The sequence below is a fragment of the Caenorhabditis remanei genome, chromosome X (genome assembly GCF_010183535.1).
Source record: "Caenorhabditis remanei strain PX506 chromosome X, whole genome shotgun sequence".
Classification (NCBI taxonomy): domain Eukaryota; kingdom Metazoa; phylum Nematoda; class Chromadorea; order Rhabditida; family Rhabditidae; genus Caenorhabditis; species Caenorhabditis remanei.
The window spans coordinates 4,271,833-4,298,092 of record NC_071333.1 but is presented as its reverse complement, the minus strand read 5'-3'; the positions used below and the strand labels follow the sequence as shown (position 1 = coordinate 4,298,092).

Below are 26,260 nucleotides of genomic sequence, written 5' to 3'. Positions count from 1 at the left end.
AGAGAGAGAATCAGTAGAAATTCAATTAAAAAAATATTTTTAAAAATCAAAGCTCAGTCTCCATGACTTCCGGACCTTCCTCCGCCTCTTTGACCTGGTTCGGAGCCTTATCACTCTCATTCAAACACCAGCAGATTGCCATGAAGACCATCATAGCCACAAAAACACCAATGAGCGCCGCCAACACTGTTGCGGGGCCGAACAATCCCCAGTTTTGGAGATTGAATGGAGTCTCGGACGTCTGTAAGAAAAGAAGATGTGGAAAGATGCTTGCCATACAGATGTTTCAAATTCTTGCTACTCATCGACGCTTCCCTATTGGTAAGAGGACAACCATGACGTCATTCGCAGCTATTTGGGTTAGTCGATTACTGTTGCGGCCTAGTCCCAGTAGTCGTCGCGCGGCGGGATTGTTTTCCTTGGCCTCAATATTTTAGCATTCGCTTTTATCAAAAGCACGCCCACAAAGTCACCAGCCGTTTGATCTCACCAAAACATTGCCGGCGGTAAATAATGATTGGCGAAGAATTGGTCTAGAAAGGTCAAGAAAATACACATGTAGTTCAAACTTCCGGTCTCTCTATAAAAAACATCTGACACTCTCCATAAAAACATTTCAACTACAAAAATATCGTAAACATGTGAAAGAGGCTCACCCAGAGATATAAGTTCAAAGCAGTATCTTGAAAGAAATACTCTAAAACCCTTACTGTGGTTATTCTTCTATATTTTACAGCAGTATTAGTTGGGATGTACATTATGTACACCATTAGCATACTTTTAGTGGGTTTTTTTAGCCGCAGCCACTCATAAGAAAGCGTCAATCACAGTCGGGACGGCCACCGTGTTAGTTTCCACACTAGCTCCAAAAAGAAAGCACACTAGCAAGTCCACCATCGGCATGTCCCCATTAACATCCAATCGGCAGTAAACAATGATTGCCGCAGTGTTCTATTGACTCACCCATTTAAAATATGGATAGGTGGACTTTTACAGTCAACCAGAAACCATTAGTTAACAAAAACCTCCCAATGTATTTGAAGTTCACCTTTCACTCTCCTCTTAGAAACCTATCAAGTACAAAAATGGTATATTCGCCAGAAATAATGCATGCCACACGTCACTCGCATTTATTTCTGTATGTTCATTGCACTCGCACCCGCAGCCAAGCGGGCGTCTCGGTCACTGCGGTGCCCACCCCGGTCTCCATGTCAGTTTAACCATTTTCTATAATCAAAAAGGCGGCGGTTTAGTCCAACCGCATTGAACGATGGCGGTTCTTCCACAAAATTAATGTCCTTGTCCCAATGTAAAAAGCGGACAGCAGATTCAAAGTCCAGTGTCTCGCATTATCTTACTCTCCGCCCAAAAATCCCGACAACTACAAAAATAATCCACTCACCTCTGTGGTTGGCGTCATGTCGTGGATTTTATATCTTTTCTGACGGACTGGCACTGATCAGAAAGCAACGAGGGCGCCGAAAGAGATGTACTTCTGGAAAAATGAGCATTGTCCGGAGAAAAGTGCACTGAATGATCGATAATCAGAATCAAAAAGAAAAAAAATGAAGGGAAATGTGAGTAATCGAACGAAAAAAGCCACAGAACAAGGAAGAGAGAAAGAGAGGGGGAAAACATATGTGGGATGGAGAGGGGTAACTATCTGAAGTTCAGTAAGAGAAAGAGGTGGAGAGACAGGAGACATGCCGTTGGAATATTACAATAATTATGAAATAAATAAAGGAAGAGTGGAATTTTGAGTTTAAAAATGTTCATAGGTTATTAAATGTAAAATGAATACATTGTACTGAAAATCAAGCCACTAGAATGTTTCAGAAAATCTCAAAAAGTAGAAACAAAGAAAAATGGTTTCAAAACGGATAAAACCCAGCCGACCCTACCAAGTAGTACTTTCCAATATTTTATAGACGAGTCAGCATTTTTTCACTCATCTTGGACCTCCTGGTTTACGAAAAAAGATCGAAAATCAAAAAACCGTATTCGAAAAGAGCAGAAACCAATCATTTGACTTTATTCCCACGTTTTAGATGCGACACGTTTCTTGTCTGGTACTCGGTAAACATCTAACTGACGAGTGGAAAGAAAATGTGGTGTTCGGTATGGAGGAAAGAAAACTGAACTAAATGAAGTTGGAGTTGGAAAAAAAAAAGATGGCAGACATTGGAAGTCAGAAGGGAAGATAATCCAGTGCCAGTCTGAACCAGGTGGAACATGAATACAATCCACAACATCAGGATGAAAATTTCGAAAAATGTGTTCACAAAATTGGAGTTGATCAAAAAAAAAAGACAAAATGTGTTAAAAGGGCAGTCAGAAAAATAGGTTTGAAGGATGGCGGAGAATAAAGATAAGAGAGGTTTTGTAGAGGCTTACCTTTAAAATGACTCTCTATTGTGTAACAGCTCTATAGTGATTAGTATCCTAAAATTTTAAATTACGTTGAATTAATGAAAAATATGTATTTAAAAATCAAAGAGAAACTGAAAAACTGAAGGTCAAAAGGTGTAGTAGTATGGTATTGGTCTGAACCTAGCAATAAAAGAAGGTTCAAAATCTGGCAAAAGACAAACAGACTTCAAAATCTAAAATTATCATTCTGAAAAACCAACACACCGGTTTTTTGGTAAAATTCACCATTTTGGTGTCAGTTTCTAGGAGTTGTTCCTTCTCGTCGAGTTTCATGTCCAATTTTTCCATGCAAGCAGTGATCATAAAACAGGAAAGCATAAGCATAGTGATCAACTTTCTACCCTTGCAAACAATTGATCAATAAAGAAAAAACCTAAAAAATGAAGGAAAAGAAAAAAAAGAGAAAGAATGAAAAGAGTGATAAAACATCCATCGTGGAATATGCAAAGCAATTGAAATGAAACGACATAAAAAGCCATTTCAATGTTTGATTCTTCTCCAGGTATTAGATATGATCTATACTTTTTTTTTACTTTCACAATATGGAAATTTTAAGGGACATTTCATATAAAAATCACATTAAATTACAAAAAACAAAAATTAATTACAATTACATTAAATTACAAAAAATAATAGGAACCCAGAAAACCTAGAAGATATTAGAAGAAGAGATACCGTAAACGAGAAAAGGAAACAAAAAAAAGATAAAGCTGAATTTCAAATTAAATTTGTGTGGGGTCATAAAATAATACAGGCAGTGTTGCGATGAACTTCACTTCAGGCCAACACATTAAGTTCTATCTGCAAGAAACTTCTATTTTCCGACATACAAAATACTTTCAAGTGAAAATTTACCTGTTCATGAGCATTCCTGTTTACCAACAGACGTTTTCGATCTGGAGAACCGGAGGACCTGGGTTCTTTCGTCTTGTACATCCATACACCAATTGTCAGGACGGCGATAACGATGATGACACTGACAATCAAAACGAAAACTTCCGTAGACTTTTGAGTTTGAGGCTCCGAGCGGAGTGCCGACTTGACCGGTCCAAAGTATTGAAGACAGTCTTCCAGTCCTCCGAGATACACTCTGTATATGTGGAAGTCAGGGACCATTCTTTGAAATACTTCATCAGAATTGAACTTTTTCAGAAGCTCCACGAGCGTTCTATTTTCACATTGATTGGCATCCAGGCTGTTCACAAAGAATTTGACCTCCGTCCGGTTTCTCGCCGTTGTTCCAACGGAAAGTAGAGTGAAGATTTCGACTGGTGCATTGAGTGCGTTGGCCAGGAAGTTCATAAACACCGTTCTGGTGTTGAGGAACCCCATGATCTGGTACTCTGTCGGATGATAGAGTACCATCTGGAAAACGTGGTTGTGGGGTGGCGATTCCTTGACTGTGACCGAGAAGTTGGTCTGAACTCCTCGGAAGTGGAGCAAGAAGTCGTGCACCCCCACAACCATTGGAACACCGACGAGCGTGTTACGTTTTCCAGCCACCATGAAGACTTCCGATTCGTTGACTCCATAAAACAAGGGCATTGACATCCGTTGTTTTATGTTGGAGTTCTCCGGTGTGAACTTCATTTCGCATACGACTCCCCTAAAAACATAACATCAAAATATAATTAACACTGATATAACCTCAACTTAAAGTTAATCCAGTTACCGAGTTTTTCAGTTAGCATAAAACTGTAATAGTAGCGCCCCTGTACACTTTCAAAAGGGGTTGGAAAATAGAGGCGGCGCCTACATATAATACAGTTTTTACGGTATATGGGTTTTTGAACCTTTTTATCTTCCCGAATTCTCTTCATCACACTATAGTACCCCCTTCAAAGAACACACCACCCAATAAAAATTAACGAATAACGCATTTCGTAATGTCGCTTCCTTCTTTATGGTGTGAAACGACAAAGGTTATGAAAGAATAACAAATAGCAGGAAAGTTCTACTAGATGTTGCCTTCGTGGCGAGCCATGAACCCCCATAAACCTTCAGTTAGTTATTAATGCAACTCGTACCTCACACATTCGAACTTCACTGATCGGCGATTGAAGATGACTCCTCTTGTAGTGAGAAGACGTCTCGATGTCGTTGGGAAGGGCAACCATCTTCGAGTGACAGAGACAGGAGCCATGGTGGTAGAATGAATCTGAAAGTAGAAATCTTTTTTTAGAGCGACTCGGCAAAGAAAACAGTTTTCATACTGTGTATAGTCATTTTTACACCTCATCTGTGAATTTTTACTAACCTGGAAATCCATTTTCTTTTGCTCAACGACGACGGATGTGCGCTGGATTGGAATGGACGGCGTGTGGTCTTGAACAGATTTTCCATTTGGAGATTCAGCATTGTCGACAGACAAAGTGAGGGAATCAACAGACGAGTTCTGAAAGATAAATCTGTAATAGTTTTCACTTGAATCGAGTGTATTCTGCTTAGAAAATGTGTCCATGTATCAGAAAATCTCGAATTTATATATTTAAAAAAGTGAAATTTTTACCTCACTTGGCGTGGTGTGAAGTTCAGGGACGTCAGTTCTCTCCCGAAGTCGTATGAACGAAATTGAAGAGAGATCATCATAATTTTCTTCAGGGACTCGTTTCTGAGTAATTTCCTAAATAGAAATATATACACTTTATTACACTTTTTGTCATTTTTTTATCCGGCAAGCGGAAAAATAACGCTTTTTCACTTTTTATAATGAGTCATTGACGCAGAGCTTGCCGATATCTACCTGATAAGGTTTCGATCCAATCCCATCTAATCCAAATCTAAGTGGTTCAGTTTCCTTTTCACTTAGCTTTAGATGGTTCATAGTTAATGATGCTAATGGTTTAGTAGTATGGGTCACTTCTATTTATATCATGTTTGCAAAACGGGCAAAAAAAGAGCCGACACGCGCCGGAGTAACGGTGAAAAGTAAACTGAACCACTTTGGATTGTATTGGATTGGATCGGATTGAAACTTTATCAAATAAACAATGCGTTATCAAAAAAATTCAAGATTTTTCTAATGAAATAGCGGAAGCAGAAGAAGGATCAGATTTCAAGAATGCTAGACCAAAAAATCCGAAAAACATCGGTTGTCTTTAAATATTTAATTTTCGTACTATAATTTTATTCAGACACATGTTTTTGATTGTCCTAGAAGATAATCTATTACCATCAAGTACTAAACATACTTTGAGATCACACATTACCTTATCAGTTATCTGTTTTACCCCCGCCCCCCACGACCCTAACGACATTTCTACGTCTCAATTCATCTTCTAGCGGCCAGAAGTGTGACCTCACTCACTTTCATATCTTTTCCAAAATCCTTTCCACTTACATTATCGTGGGGAATTTCCATCTGGTCAAAATCGAAATCCTCCATGCGCAACATATAATTTGCTGCAGAAGCACTTTTAGCCATAAAGACTACCAAAGTCAGAAGGAGCATCATTTTTCCAAGATTGTGTTGGATATTCATCTAGAAAACTTTTTTTTCAAACAGAAAGAAACAACAGAACAAAAAGGGAAAAAGAACAGACTCCTCATAAAACAAAACGAGCGGGGAGAGGGAGCGGACGGTATAGGAAAATGAAGGTTTTATTATAAAACCATTGGCGAGATACTGGTATCAAATCGACGTGGAATGTGACTAATGATCATGAAATTAGGCAGAGAGAAAAAAAAATTTGGATAACGAACAAAGTCACTTTTTGGTGGTTCTGCGGTATAGACATACCACGAATTGATACAATGTGTGGGAAAATGATGGTAGAGATACAATACAAAAAATGTGAATAAATTTTCAATGCCTTCTCACAGGCATCTTCATCTTTTTTTGAAGAAAGAAGTATTGGCTGGGGGAAACTTCGAAACATGAAAAATAAAGGATACTGTAGAAAGATAAAATTACTTCAGCCTCTAAAAAACAACCGTATTCATTTGTTTAGGAATATAATTTGACAATTAATGTGCGGACTAATCAAAATTGAAAAATAAGTAATCCAAACAAAAACTGAGAATTTTTTTTTATTTCAATTGGATTAATTTCTGATTTTGAAAGTGAACCTTTCCAAAGCTAGCTGTTGAGCTTATGGCACTTTCAAATAAAAGTCTACAGCAGAGATGTCATTCATACCCTCAGATGTCATAATGCACTTTTCACCATGAATCAAAACGTATAGTGCTCCAAACCAAAGGTCAAACTTATAACAGCTGTCATTTCAACTTTTTCTGATTCTCATCTAACCGAGGCAATTTTGAAATGTATGTGTACTTATTACTATTATTTATATCTTTGCAATTTAAATGAATAGTTGAAATTTTGCAGTGAAAATCTGAATTCAGACGATCTGTGGAGTCACGTATAAGAAAACAGTGAGGGAAATACAAAGTTTATTTGTTTTCAGAAGTTTTTCGGGGGTTTTGTCTAGGAGGTGCGTAAAAAACATTTTCAGCTGATATATAGTGCTGAATAACATGAAAATGGTTCTTTCAACACTGAGAAAGCACGGAAAAGAAAGAAACCCCAATGTCATTGTTCGATAATTGTTTTTTGATTTTTAAATAAACATTTTTTGTTAATGTACTATTGTTCTTTGTTTTGTGCCTGTTTGAAATCATAATTTATATTATTTATTTGATGGTTATGAATCACACTATTCGCATCCTGAATTCTTGCCTCGACTCCCCCAAGATACAATATGCAGAACGTTTCATACACAAATAAAGTCAACTGTCCCTCTTTGACTCATTTTTACTAAACTTATGAACTGGTTCAAATTTACATAAAAATAATTAAATTTAATACACCTAAAAATGACATCTCACTGGAAATTTGGAGGCTGGAATCCACCCCACTCAAAAAACTTTGATCTTCACCGCAAATGCTATACAAAAGCAAAAAATACTGTCTTCTACCCCCGGTATCATATCATTTTAATGGTTTCGGAGAAGTTTTTGTTGAATATACACCCACACTCATAAAATTCCGAACGACAACGCCCCCGGGACCCTCCTCGTTAATTGTCCAGGAAGCAGGTGTACAAAATGGGAGCTCGAGAACAGAGAAGTCACAAATTGATCCAGTCGACATCGACAGGCCACCAACAATGATCTTCGAGGTTCCAACAAAATACTTTCCACCGACGACTGATGCAGCCAAAGAAGTCAAGAAGACTGCCTACGTTAGTCCATTCGAAAAATTCTTGAGAACTGAGATGGCTTCGATGAATAAGGTTCTCGGAGGATCTTATAATGGTATGTACATTAAACCAGCAAACTACAGTACTCTAAGGAACAATTTTTTCCAGGAACCAAATCTTCTCTCTTTGACACCATCAAGTCCACCATCTCGTCATCATCCAAAATCTTCAACTCTTCTTCTGGCATCGGGTTGGCCTCGGCATTAGCGGAGAAGATGACGAACATCTCTTCGGATTCTTCGACTTTTTTTAAATTGACTTTGTGAACCACTGGGAAACTTAGCCGGAGATTCCGTGCATTTTAATGAAGTGTTTATTATTCAAAGTTGTTGATTTCTTTTGATATTACACCTAATATGTTAAAAAAAACAGAAACGCGAGTCGTTTCTTTTTCAAAAAATATGCAAAGTTGAGAAAAAACAGATTTATTCAGATACAAAGCTGAATATCTGAGAAATAGACAATCCTGATGATTCTGATCCAACAGCATCTTCAGAACTGTCCTCATCGGGCCATGAACAAGATCAGCTGGACTGAACAAACCAAACAATCAAGAAACAAAAAGATTTGAAAAAACTTATTCACTTACTTACTTACTTACTTTCTTACTTAGTCGATCCGTTCTTTGCTTAGTTGGTGTGGGCACGGATCACAAAAAAGAACAGTTTTATTTTACAGCAAATTAATTTTTAGTTCACTTCCTGTATTTCAATCTCACAACAAAATGGGTAATATATTTTACATGTTTTATATCTCACGGTGCAATAAAAATTATAAATAACCAAGCTCAGTATGTTCTGTTTAATATTTTATTGGAAGATTGCCCCATTGCAAGCTTTCTCGATCAAGAATACTTGAAATCAGTCTTTGTGTTGAATCAAGTTTTCGAATTTATAGAGAAATCAATTGATTTTTCGAAGAATCTAAAGCAAATCTTATGTGAAAGTACAACTACACCTGTTTCGGCCATAAATCTTGGACAGTAAAGTCTAAAGTAGGTTTCCAAAATGAAAGAAGGGCTGGCCTCGTCAGCAAGATACCCTTCTTTCCGTAAAATTGCGGTAATGCATGTTACGAAAACGTGGTGCTAATTTCTCTGTTCAATCTACATTAAGGACCAAAGTAAACGGTTATTCTTAAGGATATTTAGGCATTACCAAGAAAAAGGACAGATCTATGCTACGAAACTCCGTTATTCGTGGTGCCATAACAAATACTTACATTTTGAGTTTGGTACTATTGGCTCCTTGAAAAAACGACATCCACAAGTTTTTAATTCACATTTTTATCTTCATGTCTGATTGTCAACCCACCAATATTGGTTCCTAGTCTTTTAATCTTTTTTTTTCCTTTGCAACATAACCTCATCCACAACATCCTTCTTACAACCGATCACACCAATATCGACATTTTCGCAAGCTTCAGGAGCCCTCAGCTAGAATAGTGCGCGCCAGATTGTGTTCTCCCAAAGAGTCTATAGACTCGACGAGTACTGTATGCGTATGAGCGAACATCCAGTAGTTGCGATGGAATCCATCGGTTCCAAAGGGAAAAGATTGAATATTGAGATTTGTGTTGTGGATTTTCTGGCTGATATTTTGAGCGCCCTGAAGCAACTTTCCAATCCAATGAGTCCATTCATTTCTCTTATTGCTCCGTTAGTACTTCACACTGACCAAATCTTGGGAGAAGCTCCGAAGCTGAGCATTACTTGAAAAAGTTGGAGAAGACGAGCTGGTTACTGGCGCCGCGCCATTCGTTTTTAGAAGTCACTGGTAGCAATTTCGCTTTTCTTTCTCTCATCCATTTCTCTTCTTTTAGCATCAGGTTTTATTCGAGATTCTTGCCAATCTCGTGACACCGTTACGAGAGGATACTAGTTCATCACAGAGTAATGCAAGAATCGAGGCTTTCTGTTCACCGGTAAGGGCGACGAAACCGGAAGATTCGAGAGCTTGGGAGTCTTCGATTCCTCGTTATTTCTTGTCGACCAGGAATAGACGCAATCATTTCACTGAAGTTCTCACGGTCGAGACCCATTCACCGCTGTCTTGACCAAATCTGGAAAATATGGGAAAAGTTTAGATCACGGTTACTGTAACCTAAACGCGCCAATCACCGAAATTCCTAGAGACAATACAATGAACGTGCACGGAAAAATACTACTTTAGCTTAGACTCCACAAAAGTGAGTCACCGTTACAGTAACCGGAAGTACAGTATCCTCAATATTCAGGGAATCAGTTTTGTAAGAAATACGTACAGTAATTGAAATTGAAGCTACAGTAATCTTCACGTTTGTGGACTGAAAATATATGGTGTCAATGATTTCGGCATCAATCACTTATCTTAACCTAGGCTACAGTAACCTCAGCTACAAAATTCATCCGAATTCCCCAACAAGTCTTCAGCCTCCCTTTCTCTCTTACTTCACACTCAACTAGCTCCATATGTTCCAGTGGCTCATCCGGCTCCTCGACTCTCGATGGCTTCTCATCTTCTTTTGGAACAACTCTCCAATGAGTTCACCCATTTGTTGAAGTGTCATCGACTCATCCTGCTCCGTTTGTCCTTAAAACACAGAGCAAGTCCAGGAGTAAACTTCCGAAGCAGGGTGTTCCCCGGAGCATTAGGAGAAGAAGTTCTGGCTACTGGCTCCGCGCCAATCTTCTTAGGAGTCACCAGGCCTTGTCGGTGGCTCAGTGTCTCACATCGTTGAAATTTAACAGCTCCTCCGTCATTAATGACCACCATAAGGTCCAATTGTCTCAACCGGATCCTCCACTTTTGATGGCTTCACATCACGCCACTGGAATTTTCGATGAGAATTTAAGAAGTTGAATCTTGCGAACTCCTTGTTCACGTTCTGTGAAACATAGCACAGTTTTGTTTTTGAGAATGTCTATCTGCCTGTCTGTCCGAGTGTTCAGATGTCAAGATTTCAAATTTTCAAAATGTTCGAAGACGCTGTTTTTATGCTTTTCTAAAAGTTCAGAATTCAAAAAGTCTCTTTTTGATATATTTTTCAAATCTTTTGTATGTTTCTCTGTCTGTGTGTCTGTTCATCCGAATGTCCAGATGTTCACATTTTAGATTTTTTAGTTTTATGATTCAGTCATATTGACAGTATAAAAATTTTCAGATTCGTGAATACCTGCGTCTGTCTGTGTGTCTATATGTCAAGATGTCCGGACAAGGGACATCTGTACAAACGAACACAAAGACTGACGCTGACATAAAAAGTGTTTCTCGATTTTACTCTCTTCCTGTAAATCTGGATGTCCAGACCACGATTTTTTTCTGATTTTTTCAATGCTAACTCACCCTGACAACTTCTGAATGACTTCTTTCCCTCCGGTGTAAGATTGGAGACATCCCCCTTGACTGCAGAAACAATGGTTCTCCGAACACACTGCTGACGTCTTCATATCATTCGGAGAGGCAGTCGAAGCATAGACTCCGTCGTTCTTTTTTCCTCGCGATCTTCTAATTCGAGTGCCGACTTGATGACTTTTGCAGCAAGTGCCGCCTGTTTTCCTTGCTCCTTTTTATCTATTTTTTACCAATTCATACATGTAAACGTTGTTTTTCCGTCGATTGTGAAATCACTTCTTGTGACTGATTCCGGCACGACCGATATCCAAATGGACAATGTTTAATTGACGGCAATCGGCATACACCAGCTTGATGTCTTCGGCAAAGTCTTCAGGAGAATCGTATCTGAAAATAAGGAGGTGATGAATTGGATTCTTCGAATATAGAATTTTGGAAAAATGGGGGGAGACAAGATGCCTAGAAGCTGTGAAACATGATTTTCTAGGGTTCTAGATTTCTTGGTTCAAGGTTTTTTGCAAAAAAGTTTTGTCTTTACAAAAAAATTTTACAAAGTAGTCTGCGATCCCGAAAGTTCAATTTTCCAACTGATTGACGGTCTGTCCTTCTGTTTTCGGATATCCGGGTGTCCGGGGTTCGAAAAACATCCAAATTACCGGATGGGTATTGTTTCAGTAAGGTTTCACCATACAACTTCTATTTGTCAACCTAGAAAACCAAATGAAAAAACAAAATATCGGTTTGTTCAAATGTCTAGGTATATGGATGTTCAAAAATCTAGTTCCAACTCTCTGCTCCCTCTTGTCAAGAATGTTACGCGTCTGTCTGTCTCTCTGTGTGTCCCAATTTCCAGGTGACCGAATTTTCAAGTATCTGTCTGCCTGTGTGAATTTGCGAATTTTCGGATGTCCCGGTACTAAGAAAATATATGTGAATTGCCGAAAATAAAGGCTACCGTTTCAAAAAATGTTCATTTTTATACTTCAGTCTGTCCAGATGTCCTTTTGTCGACTCATGGCAGGCAGAAGTATTTTGAGCTCCTCCTCTTTCCTAGAATCTGCCCGCACCCACCTCAAAACAAAACTCAAAAAAAAAATGGAATCGTCTTCAAGTCCATCGGCTTCATTATGGTCATCTTGTAACCTGGCATTTGTTTTGGATTGACTTGCTCCATCAACGGAAAAACATTTCAGCAAGCGACACATTATCTCCGGCTCCATTTTTCGCTTCAAATCGGGTTTTGCAGCAGACTCTTTTTCTCACAGAACATGCAGAGGGATTTTCCAGACGCTTCATATGGGACTTTCGACAGAACCTTTTTGACAGAACCATGACGGAGTGTTTTCTATAAAGAAATTCATTTTAAAAACTCGATAAAACGAGAATCGAAGGTCACTAGAGTTTCTGGAGGCGAGTCCTGTTCAAATGACAGTTTTCATGTTAAAAAAGTAATTTCTAAAATGGTTTTAAATTTTTCAGAGCAGATTATTCATCCGATTAACTCAAAAAGTTTGATTTCGACTAATTGAAAAGTTTCCACGTTGATCACTAGTTGACATCGCATGTTCCTGGCCAAAAAAAGAAAACATACCATTTTAAATTCCCTTCTTCCTTCTTATTTTGAGAAACTTCGTCTTTATTAGTGAAAATTGCAAATGCTTTCAACACCTCCATAGTGACTCGATATTTTTCCATTGTTTACCTGACACTTGTCGTGCCGAGACCAAGATTCGCAGGGGCGACGCGGTTGCAACGCGGTCTTCTGTTGGCAAAAGAGGGCAGAAAATGTGTACATAGAGATGAGAGGGATGCGATAAGCCGTAGAGACGCAAAGAAACGGGAGGAAATGGAAGGACGCTCTCGAGGCGGTGTGCGATGGGTGGGGATGAAGAAAAGGAGGAAGAGGGGGAGAAATGGAAAGAAGGAAAGAAGGAAAATGAGGAAATAATAATGAGATTCAAAGTTAATGTGGAAGGTTTTTGACAATAAACTCCAGGTGCTTAGGGTGGTACCTTTTTTGAGAGGAATTCGTATGATGAGATGGACAAAAAATGATTATTGTCTAGTGCTAAAAATTTGGTTTCATGGGTTCCTCGGATGAACAAAAAAGCAAAAATATCAATTCAAACAAAAATAGTCGCTGTGAGCTTTGGATAAAATTCCATAAGTTCCAAAATTGCAGAAATCGCTCAACCACAGGCAGCGCGATAGGCTTTCAGGAATTCAGCTGTAGAGATAATTTTCAATTTGATTTTTAATACATACTACACGTTTTACTTGGAAAAACAATAAAAATGTTAAAAAACTTAAAAGCACCTTCATCAGGTCACGACATTCTTCAAACATGGATACTTGGGAAAACTGTCACAATTATCACAAAAATGAAAATTGTCAGACAAGGAAGGTTTTGTTAAAATCCACTCACTCCGACTGAAAAAAATAACAGTAAGAAGAGCCAGAATAGAAGACAATTGTCTTTCGAACTCTTGAATTTTGATTAATTTCAAGGGATGTTACAAAAAAGACGAAACATAATCCAAAACAACCATCATTCCTTCTTTTTTTGTGCCATAAAATCAGCGAATTCAAAATAGATTTCTGCTCTTTGCCTCACGGAGCTTCATCGACTCCTTGTAGATTTTATGACACATGATTGAATTTACTTGTTCCATAAACTCCTCAAATACATATTGAGCAGATTTCTTCCATTCCTACCATTGTCGATTTGTCCAGAACTCGTTGTCGTTGTTTTTTGGTCATCATGAAGGGTTGTCGGAGTGACTAAAATATTCATATGGAAAAGAAACATTTGATTTGAAATAACCAATAATTTTTTCAAGTTTAATACATGGTCGGATTTTTTTGGGTTTTTTTTTAGTGGAAATCAAAGAAAGATTTGAGTTTTTCTATTTCAAAAGTTAAAGATCGGTGCCAGAACATTATAACTTAGAGAGGGGTGCTAAAGCGTTGGAATATTTTAGCGTCTTTTTCACACTTGTCCAAAATGAACATAAAACAACTCAGCTTTTGTGAGAACACGATGTTGTTCCTAAAACAGTTTGTTTTTGAGAAAGATAACTAAAATAGCGGGACGACCATGGTTATTAGCATCAGATGATGATTCTTCAACTTCATCCGGCGTGGAGATCAACTTTGATTTCTTAAAAACGCACATTTTAGTTTATTGAAATTTAAGTATTGTAAATTTGTTCGGATTTTCAGTTTCTCTTTTCTCACTGGTCATTCGAACACAATTTGATTTGAAGTCCCTGGACAATCAGGTTTTGGTGTCTGAAATTCGCAATTTTACGTACTAATATATCATGAACATTGATTGGATGTTTGTAGTATCAAATTAAAATTCAATTTTCGACTTATTGTGTGAACAGAATGCATCTACATACAATTTCATTCTAACTATGTCTCAGATGTTATTTGGCTTTTTCCTCACCGACGGCTACTGTCTGACGCGAATCCAGTAGAAATCTCTTTGAAGTGTGGCATAAACTGAATGCTGGATCATGATGGAGTGGGATCAAGTAGAAAGTGACCTGTAGTATAGCAGATCAATTCTTCTTCTAGAACAGAACATTTGTGACCTTTGATGGTTAGGCGTGACAGAAGGAAATGTAGTCCAGATGGTGTCGTGACTATCCGGGGCATGCGAAAAGACTCCCCGGACACACAAACCGTTTACGAATCGTGAATTCCGGGCTTTCAGCCACAATTCCAACTTGTCAAATGATTCGAGACCTCACGAATACCACAGCGTTAGAATCACTTATATTCACAACATCTTTGAAACTCCGGTGGTTGTTCTGTGGATGTTGATGTTTTCAAGAAGAATATCCTAAGTCTCTAAAATGTTGAATAGATTGTTTAGAAAAGGAAAAAAGCAAAACTAGCATGTTTTTGCAGCATTTTTGTTGAAAATTTCAAATATAATGGATAACAATTAGTTTAATCCTTTCTAAAACAAAAATTGCAAAATAAAATCGTGTTTTTCACTTGTTTTTGCGCCGAAATTTGAGTAAAGAAAGAAAATAATACGCTGCGTAAATCGACACAGCGGGGGGCGGTCTCAATAGGTCAGAAATGCAACGTTGCGGCACACTTTCTCGTGATTGTTCCTCGTTAGTATAGAGATAGAAATATAAGAAAAATCAAAAAATCTGTAAAGATCCACATGTTTTTGAAATACATCTGTGGACAAATGTTTTCAAATATTAATTTTTTCATTGAAAATACTTGTTTTGAACAGAAAAGAAAATTATAATTGTTGAATTTCGACGAATTTTCAAAAAAATAAAATTTCATGTTTTCAAAGTTAAAACGTGAAGACGAGCTGTGAAAAGAGCTGGCAGAAGCTACTCGGTTTGTGGAAAATAAATTGGAACATCACTAAAATGTTTGATTATGGCAGATAGTTACAGAATGGTGTGGAGCTGGAAAAAAGACGTATTGGTATACTTCTCTGTCCCGTAAAAAATAATCGTAAAAAGAGCGAAAATCGTGGTTCAAAATGTTATTTCAGCTTTAGGTCAGTGCGAACACAACGTTGTTCCGGCAAAGCTGAATTTTTTTGATAACGATAGATAAAATAGCGTAGCGTTGTCTTTTTAGCAATAGTCTAGCTGTATTTCTTAGAAAACTTAGGTGGCAGCAAGCTTTTAAGAAAAATTGAATTCTCACCAACGTTGGTTGGGATTAGAAAGTGTCCTTAATCTTCACATGGACTCTTGACAATCTGAATGTTAAAAAATCTCAGATTCTTGAGTTGTGTCGCATTCATTAAAAACTGACATGTCAGTTTTTTGAAATTCGAAGTTTCGCTGGTTTTTTTGGTTTGGACCTAATTTTTCGCACTAGTCATTCGAATGCTTACACAACTTAATCCGAAGCTTTTGGCTTTTAACATTCAAAGACATTGAGCTCCCGAGTGTTTTGAAAACCAATAACTTATTGGTTGTTCCGTGAATTTTCGAGTTTTTCGTCTGAATATCGGAAACCGGAGACACAATTTTCATTTTTAAATCACGGATTCAGCAGTTGACATCACAATGTTCGACTGGCAAGTCTTCCGGAATTCGCTTCACGCGATTGTGGTTCTGGTGGTGTCGTGACTATCTGAGACATGCAAAAAGACTTCCAGGACACACAAGTCCTTTAGGAATCGTGAATTCAGGGCGTTCAGCCACAATTCCAACTTGTCAAATGATTCGAGACCACACAAATACCACGACGCGAGAATAATAGTTAAAATAAACGATAATCTAATATTCAAAGCTTTAACACAAGTGCAGCAATGTCAAAAAAGCCGGATTCGTCTATTGTTATCTCCTATATGATGTTCTTAGCTATATACTTGAAACCCGGCAAATTTGTCACGGTATTAGAAAGATAAAATGAAATTTCACTATTTTGTTTCACAATATGGCAGATTGGAAAGTTGCGAAATTTTTCTAAAGACGTATAAACAACAAAGTGTCTTGGATATAGAAAAATGTATGCTTTCTCAAGTGTAGGGCTGGAAAAAAACACATTGAGGTGTACCTTTGAAAATGCACGAGGGGTCACGATTGGGATCAATAAACACTTAACCGAAATCAACGACAGCGGAGTAGACGAACTCGTGTAGAATAAGTAAAGCAAATGAAGTATGATTGGAGATGAACAAAATTCACTGAGGTCTTGGTAAGCCATCAGTATTTGACGACATCTGTGTATAAATTCACGTTAGATAGTCTTGTATGGTGAATCAATAATAACTATTTCAATCAAATCTCATTTAACTTCCGATGGATTTCACTTATTTATTGAGACACCTCAAAGACACTCGAAATCTATTCCCAGACAGCTATTTTCTGACAAGTTTTCGTATGGAAAATCAACATTTTTCGATAATTTTGGAAAGTAATTAGTATTTGAGAGCATCTGAGTGAAAATGGTGCATCTTTGGTGCATCGATCATACCTATTGAAAACATATCTCACTAAAATTCGATGGATTTTACTCCTACACACACACACACACACTTCAAGAACTTTGGAATCCGACAAAAAATTAGAATTCGTATTGAAAATGAATATAATTATATAATTTTGAAAAGGACATAATACTTGACAACATCTGTGTAGAAATGGTGCAATTATAGTGCATCGATTATAACTATTGAGAACAGATCTTACTGAAATTTGATGGATTTCATTCCTTCCTTTTCATACCTCAAAAAGTTCTAAAATCTATTATCCGATTCTGACAAAAAACTTTGTGTAGAAAATTCAAACATCTTAATAATTTTTGAAATAAACTAGTAATTGTCAACATCTGTGTGAAAATATTGCTTACTATATTACGATGGATTTCACTGTCGTACTCCCACTCCGTGAAAAGACCAAAATCTATGTCCATTCAGTATCCGGAAGTATGTCCTCTACTTTTTCTAACATAAAACGTCCCCCTTCAAACCATTTCTAATTAACAACAACTCATGAACTTGGATAATTACAAATATTAATAAAGATCAAATCTAGAAATTTTTTTTTTTTCCCATTCGAAGTTACGGACCTGGAAGCAACCAGAGAACGTCAATCTTTAGCATTAAAGTCATATATAGCAAAAAAACTAACATGTCATTTTAATGGTTTCGGAGAAGTTTTTGTTGAATATACACCCACACTCATAAAACTCCGAACGACAACGCCCCGGACCCTCCTCGTAAATCGTCCAGGAGGCAGGTGTACAAAATGGGAGCTCGAGAACAGAGAAGTCACAAATTGATCCAGTCGACATCGACAGGCCACCAACAATGATCTTCGAGGTTCCAACGAAATACTTTCCACCGACGACTGATGCAGCCAAAGAAGTCAAGAAGACTGCCTACGTTAGTCCATTCGAAAAATTCTTGAGAACTGAGATGGCTTCGATGAATAAAGTTCTCGGAGGTTCGAATAATGGTAAGTAAAATAACCCCGCAAACTGCAGTATCCTAATAAAAAATTTTCAGGAACCAAACTTTCTCTCTGCGACACCATCAAGTCTACCATCTCGTCATCATCCAAAGTCTTCAACTCATCTTCTGGCACCGGGCTGGCATCGGCAGTTGCTCAAAAGATTGCTGACATGTCAACGGATTTTTCGACTTCTTTCAAATTGACCTTGTAACCCACTGGGAAACTTGGAGAGAAATTCCGTGCATTTTAATGAAGTGTTGAACATTCCAAGTTGTTAATTTCCTTCTATACTACACCTGAGTATGTATACAAACAGCCATACGTGTCTCGGTTCTTAAAGAAAATACGAAAAAAAAGAAAAAAAACAGATTTATTGAGATACTAATATATCGGAGAAAATCCAATATCGGAGAAAATGGACAATCTTGATGAATCTGGTCCAGCAGCATATTCAGAATTGTCCTGAGAGATGATCATGCAATTAAAACACAACATCAGTTGGATTAAACAAACCGAATAATCAAGAGACAAAGGGATTAAAGAAGAGAAGTTTCACTTTACATTAAACTAAAAATGCGTTGGCTTTTCAGTTCTCCTACAGTATCTCAATCTTACTTCAAATTGAATTTTTACTTTACATGTCAAAATTCTCAAAGAGCACTGAAAAAAGAATAAAGAACCATGCTTATTATGTTCTGCTTAATCGTTTATTGGGATATTGCACTATTGTTAGCTTCGGCTATCATGAATAAACAAAATCACTCTTTATAATAAAAAATAGTTGGATTTAGTCGATTTTTCAGAGAATCTAAAGCGAATCTAACGTGAAAGTACAACTAAACCTGTTTCGGCCATAATCTTGTACAGTAAAGTTGAAGGTAGTTTCAAAAATGAAAGAGAGGCTGGCCTCGTCAGCAAGATACCTCTCTTTCAGTGAAGCAGTGCTAACTCCTTCCAATAAAACGAGGTTTTAATTTTTCTTTTCAATCTTAGAACGAAAATTAGAAAGGACTCTCCCGAATATTTAATGCTGACACTGAGGGTTTTTTTTGCTATTATTTAAGTAAAACAAACAAACTTCAATAAATTGAGAAAAAGGTCAGATCTATGCTATTCAAAATGGAATTTTGTTTCTTGTGGTGCCATGTCAAGTACTCACATTCTGAGTTTAATATTGTAGCTTTTTTTCGATACCTGAGAAATGGAACCGCATCCATGGATAATAGATTGGGAAGAATGACGCCTACGCAAGTGTGGGAAAAACGACAGTGCCCATGATTTCCAATTAACTCCTGAGGTAGTACTCCTTTTTACTTGATTTGATGAAGGTGAGTAGAAGATGTGCACGCTTAAAAATGGGATTCATCAGATATCCAGATATTCACGTTTGTCTCATCATGTAAGCAACCATTTTCATTTTCCCCGTTTTGCTGTTCATTACTCACCTATTCTGCATCGTCTACCATCCTCACTTCATCGGATTGCCAACTATCCCATATTGTTTCCTTGTCTTCTTATTTGCCTTCGCCTTTTGCAACATGATCTCATCCACAAAATCTTCCACACAATCAATCACATCAGTATCGATACCTTTGCAATCTCTCAGTTCATCTCACTTTTTACGTAAGATCAGCGCTTGCGCCGTCAAAATGGCGTTTGTGCCAAGACAAAACGGCTTCAGTGCCGCTGATAGTGGCATTAATACCATCTGTTTCGGCGTTTTTGCAGAATGATTAACAAACGGCGCAGGATTAGGGAGCCAGAAGTTTAAGATCGGCAAACGCTCCTCAATCACGCCGGGATGAAGGCTCTTTTTAATCATGATGAATAGAAGTTGGGCTCGCCTGAAAAATTTGATTAATCAATTATCCATATCTCACATTTACATTTTTATTATCACGCAAGCCACCATACTTGCAAAATTACGGCCCGGCCCGAAGGCCCGGCTTTAAAAAAAGGCACCTATTTTTTACCAAATTTTTTGAAATTTTACATTAAAATTTCAATTTTTTGACGCATAACTATCTTTTGATTGAATTCTGAAGTATAGTCAAAAGTCGACATTTTTGGGAAAAAATTCAAAAAAATTCAAATTTTCGTTCAAAATTTCAGTTCAAATCTTTTAGCCGGGCCTTGGAAATTCTCGTCACGGCCCGGTCCGGCCCGTTGCAAATATGCAAGCCACTATCTTCTCTTTTTCCCCTGTTTCGACGTTCATTATTTCCCAAAACATTATTTCTTTGAACCTGTGAGTGTTCTTTGTTTAGTATTCCAAGTGTAACTTCCAATAATTTATTTTTGCAGAAATAACTCTTTCTTCTAGACGAAAACTAAAATTTAGATCAACATAAAGCTTAAACAAGCATGAAAAGGCTCATTCTTAGTGAAAACTTATCAAAAACTCGATAAAAAAGAATCTGGGCTGACTTGTGTTTTTGGAGACGAGTCATGACAGTTTTCATTTAAAAAAACAGTGTTTTTAATTTTTTTCAATTTTTTCAAAGCAGATGATTTATCCGAATAATCCGAAAATATTGATTCTGCCCAATTGGAAAAGATTTCACGTCGATTCAACATTGACATTGCCTGTTCGTAGTCAAAAAAAAGAAAACATACGTTTTTTGGGATTTCGTTCCTCCTTCTTATTTAGAAAAATTTCGTCGTTATCAGTGAAAACTGCAAATACTGTCAACATCTCCATAGTGACACAATAATATTCCATATTTTACCTAACACTTTTCGTGCCGAGACCTAGATTTGCAGGTGCGACGCTGTTGCAACGCGGTCTTGTGTTGGCAAAAGAGGGCAGAAAATGCGCACATAGAGATGAGAGGGATGCGATAAGCCGTAGAGACTGCAGAGAAACGGGAGAAAATGGAAGGACGCTCTCGGGGCGGTGTGCGATGGGTGGGGAGAAAAAGAGGAGGAAGAGGGAGAAATGGAAAAAGGTTAGAGGGAAAAAAAGAAAATAATAAAGAGGATTGAAGTTAATATGGAACGTTTTCGATGTTAAACTGTGGGTGCTTAGGTACCTTTTTTGAGAGGAATTCGAATGGATGAGAAGAACAAACAATGATAGTTGTCTAGTGCTGAAAACGTGATGGCAATAGTTTTTTTTCCAGACTTCCCCTCCGGCCCGGATTAAAAATTGAGTCCCAATTCTTTAACAAAGTTTCAACTTTCAAAATTTGGTTCGACACTTGTTTTTTGTTTCAAAACGGTGCGAGTATGCCGGTCCGTGGTTTTCTCGAATTTAAAAAAACTAGGACTTCGTGTGAATTTTCCGTATAATCATATTCTTGATTTCGAACCGATTTGGACCACATTTAATTTTTAATTTTGAAAATAATGTCCATATATGTATGCTTTTCGCACACAGGGAGCCACTTAATCGGTGATCGAATCATTTTCTTGAAAGTCAACCTTTTTGATCACAATAATTACTGATACATTTAGTGAAAATTCCTATTACAAAGTTAAAGACCATTGAAGTTAGCGCCAATTATTGCAATTGAGAACTTGTTCAGTTTACGGGGTTTATGAAAGATATGAAGAAAGACAGACATCACAAAGTTAGGGAAAAAATGAAGTATCGAAAAGAAAAGAAAAAAGTAAATCGTAGTTTTTTTGCTTAAAAGATCTCAAGCAGCTTGGGAAAAATTGAAAAAAAAAGTGTTCGTGAGCTGAAATTCTGGAAGAACTACTAGCCTAGATTTCCTGAAAAAGTTAGACAGAATTACAAAAATTTTTAGTTTTCCAAATTGAAAAATAAATATTTTGATATTTTCAAAACGGAATTAGTGGTCTTCAAGATAAATGTATAAAAGGTCACGTGAGAGGAATCTAAGAGAGGACATCGACTATAGCTACAGTAAAACAGTACCCGGTACTGTCTGCCTGACAAACTTCATTCTCATAATCTCAGTCCCCAACAAAACGGGGAAATGTGGTAATGCGTATCAAGGCAATGCGAATTTTTAACATTCACGTTTAAGACATAAGGATACTACGGAAAGTCGATCATAAGGAGTACTGACGCAAAATAAAATCGAGAAGTACTAAAAATATTATTTATCTCTTATCACAGTTCAAAACAAAAACACGTTTCAAGACACGTAATCTTTATAAAATTAATTTTTCTTCTTATTCTTTGGCTTCTCGGATCCGTGAACCAAGGTGTGGAGAAGAGAGAGCCAGACGTATCCGAGATAGACCACAAACATGCACGCAGCAATGAAAACGAGCCGGAATGGAGCAGCTAACTCTCCAAGAATTGGGTACGCCCAGAATCCGGCAGTGTAGAAGACATAGTGAAGGCTGAAAATAAAGGTTTTATAATGTTTCAATCGAATTTTTGAGCAAAAAAGTTTTGGTATTATTCTCAGTTTTAACTAAATGCAAGTCTTCAACTATCGTTTTTTTTTCTCTTTTTCATGGTTCATCGATTCTGAAATAGACTCTATCTGATACATTTTAAGCTACGAAAACTGTTTTTATTTGGTTTGCTAATTGATTCTCCAATTCATCTCCCATCGGGCTGACACAGACATTCTGTTACTATTTCGCATAGTTATCACCGGTATATTTTTGAGAATGGTGCTATCAAGTTTTTTATCTTAAGCTGTTGCCGATTTCTTTTCTGAACACACTATTTTCGGTTCTGAACTCAAGTGAAGTTGCTTCACCGTTTTGACAAAATAAAAACCGTGCGATTTTGATAAGGAGCAGCAGAGACATTTAGAGTCAGGTCGAGGGAGGTCGAGAGAAATGAATGGATATTTTTTCGTGTTTGAATACATATGGCAGAGGTTTTTAACGCAATTTTTGCAAATTTAAAGTTGGAATAAAACTTACTCGACCAAGTAGAGAGTGACGAAGACGGCGATTCCCTTCAAAATAGCGCTGGTGGAGAAGTTAGTGTGATTGTAGATGAGAATGTCCAAATGGGCAGTGATCGCTGGCAGAGTATGCTGGAAATTCGTTCAAAATAGATAAAAAGATGATTTTGAGAACTTACAAGTCCGTGATTGAACCAGAAAAGGGAGAGAATTTTCATTGCCATCTCATCACGAGCAAGAGTGGCTGGATCGAAGAGGAACAATCCCCAGAATAGAACTGTGACGGCCTGGAAAATTGAAACCGGATAAACATTTCTATTTTGATCGAAGCGGTCTGTTGTTATGGTGCCTAATAAGTAATTGACTAGACCCATAGATAAAATTTCTAGCTTCCCATGCTGTTGGCCAACTGATTGCTCAAACTAACTACAATACTGGATAAAATATGTTTTGCTGCCGAGATTAAAACATACTTTTGTACTCGCCAGTTGAAAAAAAGACTCCAATTGATAGTTTCAGTGAAATTGTTTTTTTCATTTTTGCGGTTCCGTGCAGATTTCAACATCTTTAGAATATATTTCGCTAAGTCGATGATTTTTCCCGTGAAAGCTGTTTACAAACACTTTCAAGCTAGACTCTTACAATGGAAATCTTTGGAGACGCCACTTTCAAACAACCTATAAAATTCGTCCTAGGTATTTTCGACCACGGAGAGTCCATTTGTGCAGTCAAAACCTGCAAAATGTCACAGCGAGCCGAGTTATGAGCTCTCAAACTTTTCATATGTTCAAGTTTTTTTACGTGGAGTTCCAAATCGGCCGCATATTCGCAACCGCGCGGTTTCATTTTTGTTCCCCTGCGGTTCACCTGTGCTTGTACGTTGCATAAATGAGAATATCTTGCGTATACTACTTGTCGATTTGGAATTCCATGTGAAAAAGCTCATCCATTTGAAAAGTTTGAGAGCTCATAACTCGGCTCGTAGCGACATTTAGCAGGCTTTGACTGCAGAAATGGAGTCCCCGTGGTAGAAAATATCCAGCACCAAATTTATAGGTCGTTTGAAAGTGGCGCCGCCGAAGACTTCCCTTGTAAGACAGCTCTTAGCGGGTAACATACAGTACTGAGTTAATGATTGTTTTTTGATCTGACTAATCACCAATTCTCGCTTTTGGATTTTTTTAACGCGCAAGTTAAGGATACTTACAACTCCAATTGGTCCAACAAGAGCTTTGGTCCAGTAGTCAAAGATGACATGACGCTTGTTTGGTGACACGATAGAGAGAATGAATCCGATCGAGTGGTAGAGGGTTTGCATGTACTGAAAAAATTATTGGTTTGTGATCGTCGTCCATCGGTTTAACTTTTTTCTCAATTTTGTGAAAAAAACCTTTGTTTTATCAGGGAACTATGGCCGATTTTATACGTCAAGAATCGCTTTATTTCGGCAGCTCACTTTATTGTATTTTTTGCCGTAAACACCTAAAAAAATTTGAGAACCTCCCGGGGTTTCCTCCATTTTTCTCAATTCTTCAATTCTATTTTACAATGTTCCCTCCTCCCATTTTCCAATTTATCCGTTCCAACGCACCAAGTCAATGATAGTCAACCACACGAATCTTGACCAGTTAACATATGGAATTGGCAATAGAGCTCCCGTGACAATTTGGCTATCCTTGTAGCATACAAATGCATACAAAGAAGCACAGACAAGATGGAACGACGCGGCCTTCATCTGAAAAAAACTTGTTTGGATGGTCAAAGATTGACAGTAAGATGATACATAGAAACAAGAAAAAGACAGAGAGAAAGGTAATGAGAGAGTGATAGAGGGGAAACGCAAAAAGGGATAGAAATTGTATAGAGAAAAACGGGAACACTGCAAAAAAGGTTTTGAAATTTCAAAACAACTGGTATAGAATTGGATTGAATAATTAAAAAATTAGTTTAACAAACATCTACTCCATTTCTTTGCCAGCCAAAAAAACCCAACCCATCATAAAATAGAGAGGAGAGAGTATACGAGTCCTCTGCGTGTGTGTGTGCGTCCCCTCCGTTATCGAACGAGGCAGTTGGTCATCGTGGCAGTTGGTCTACCCCTCACTCACAAACACATGGCTACACTGGGGTCAAATTGGTCGGAGAGACACTACACAGTATTTGTAAAGAAAATGCGTTGTTAGGGAGGAAGAGGAGGAGAGGTCAAAAATGAAAGACTCAGGGGAGGGTACATCGTGGGGAATGGATAAAACAATACGTTAGGACTGTTTCTCAAGATCTCAACAGCTAAATCTGGCGCGCCCTCGGCGCGTTTTTTCGCGGCTACGCTACTCGAGTTCACATGAACACTTTCACGATGGCATTTTGAACTTTAGGAAAAAAAAATCGAGCATTGAAACAGACGGAGAAACATTTCATGCGTTTTAAACATAAGAATGATACATTGGAAGATTCTGTGAAAATTCTATAAAGTTACAAATAACATTTTGAAATATCCGACTTGAAAATTGACCCAGATTGACTATAGATACTGTCACTTATCACTAGGCAAAAAATACGAATGATTTTTACTTTTCGAAAACGGTACGTAAAAGCAACTTTTTCTGCTTCCTAATCTAGTTTCCACGTAACGTTAACATTTCAAAAAACCATTCTTCCATCGTCATCACTTATTTATGACCAATGATCAAAAGCGTGTCTTGTGTACGGAATGTTTGAACACAAAACCTTGTCACACCGTTATCCATAGGATTGATAAGACGAATTTCACTGATAAGCCGTTTTCCAACCAAAGATCGGAACTTTGAATGCTGGGGGCAAAGTTCATTGTATAGAAATTCGCAGATTCTGAATATAATAATGGAATTGAGATTATTTCAACCTGAAGCTGTTTTGAAAGTTTATCTGCTCTATCCAGGAGGTATTTTCATAGTATCAGTTACTTTTCGAAACACAGTGCTCCAATTTTATTTCTTTGTTTTTGGCAAATTGTATTTTTCTCGACCCTTGACATTTGACAATCAAAGCATGTTTTTTTCCAGTTAGGTGATTGGCTAGCTGTGAATTTGATAACACCTCGATGCACACACATACACAGACGGAAAGACATCCCATCCACCCTTGTAAAGAAAACACACAATCTGATTTTCAAAAGGTACACATTCAAAAATAAATGATGAACCGTCAAACCCCGCGCGTTCCAAAATCGACGAACTTTCCAGGAAAAATTTGACTTCAGTCTGTATATTTCTCTGTTAATTGGCGTTCTATTCAAATGTTTAATTATAAGTAATTTTTATAGGAAATAAAATTTCTAAATTACTAAAAACTCATTTCTCTGACCTGTCCATATCTTCAGTGGAATACCACAAAACGTAATACTTTTTCTGAGTTCCCTTGATTCCATTGTCGTCATTGACTGGCTGCATACTTGCAAATTATCGGTCATGAATCAAAAAATGAGCACAATTTTTTCACAAAATTTTTCGAAATTTTTTGAAATT

At 37.5% G+C, this 26,260-nt stretch overlaps 5 protein-coding genes and 1 pseudogene across 6 annotated transcripts; 2 read left to right on the top strand and 4 right to left on the bottom strand.

The window, feature by feature from the left end:
• Positions 1–46: 46 nt before the first annotated feature.
• Positions 47–5,884, bottom strand: GCK72_022822 (uncharacterized protein; the record flags this gene model as incomplete). The annotated part of the gene is made up of 6 exons (XM_053735084.1): positions 47–241; positions 3,286–4,036; positions 4,458–4,588; positions 4,688–4,825; positions 4,940–5,053; positions 5,738–5,884. The coding sequence occupies 6 exons, from the start codon at positions 5,882–5,884 to the stop codon at positions 47–49; spliced, it is 1,476 nt and encodes a 491-aa protein (XP_053578650.1).
• Positions 5,885–7,363: 1,479 nt separating this feature from the next.
• GCK72_022821 (uncharacterized protein) lies at positions 7,364–7,860 on the bottom strand (the record flags this gene model as incomplete). Its single annotated transcript, XM_053735083.1, has 2 exons — positions 7,364–7,612; positions 7,747–7,860. The coding sequence occupies 2 exons, from the start codon at positions 7,858–7,860 to the stop codon at positions 7,364–7,366; spliced, it is 363 nt and encodes a 120-aa protein (XP_053578649.1).
• GCK72_022820 (uncharacterized protein) lies at positions 7,542–7,900 on the top strand (the record flags this gene model as incomplete). The annotated part of the gene is made up of 2 exons (XM_003102937.2): positions 7,542–7,689; positions 7,743–7,900. 2 exons carry the CDS (start codon positions 7,542–7,544, stop codon positions 7,898–7,900), a joined length of 306 nt encoding a protein of 101 aa, XP_003102985.2.
• Positions 7,901–11,238: 3,338 nt separating this feature from the next.
• GCK72_022819 lies at positions 11,239–12,661 on the bottom strand (annotated as a pseudogene). Its single transcript has 2 exons — positions 12,558–12,661; positions 11,239–11,353 (listed from the first exon to the last, which is right to left on the bottom strand). Coding segments are annotated over exons 1-2 (219 nt in total).
• Positions 12,662–17,774: 5,113 nt separating this feature from the next.
• On the top strand, positions 17,775–18,130 carry GCK72_022818 (uncharacterized protein; the record flags this gene model as incomplete). Its single annotated transcript, XM_003093712.2, has 2 exons — positions 17,775–17,922; positions 17,973–18,130. The coding sequence occupies 2 exons, from the start codon at positions 17,775–17,777 to the stop codon at positions 18,128–18,130; spliced, it is 306 nt and encodes a 101-aa protein (XP_003093760.2).
• Positions 18,131–22,049: 3,919 nt separating this feature from the next.
• Positions 22,050–26,185, bottom strand: GCK72_022817 (uncharacterized protein; the record flags this gene model as incomplete). The annotated part of the gene is made up of 7 exons (XM_053735082.1): positions 22,050–22,236; positions 22,774–22,889; positions 22,937–23,044; positions 23,965–24,078; positions 24,349–24,492; positions 25,493–25,604; positions 26,100–26,185. The coding sequence occupies 7 exons, from the start codon at positions 26,183–26,185 to the stop codon at positions 22,050–22,052; spliced, it is 867 nt and encodes a 288-aa protein (XP_053578648.1).
• Between the last annotated feature and the right edge of the window lie 75 nt (positions 26,186–26,260).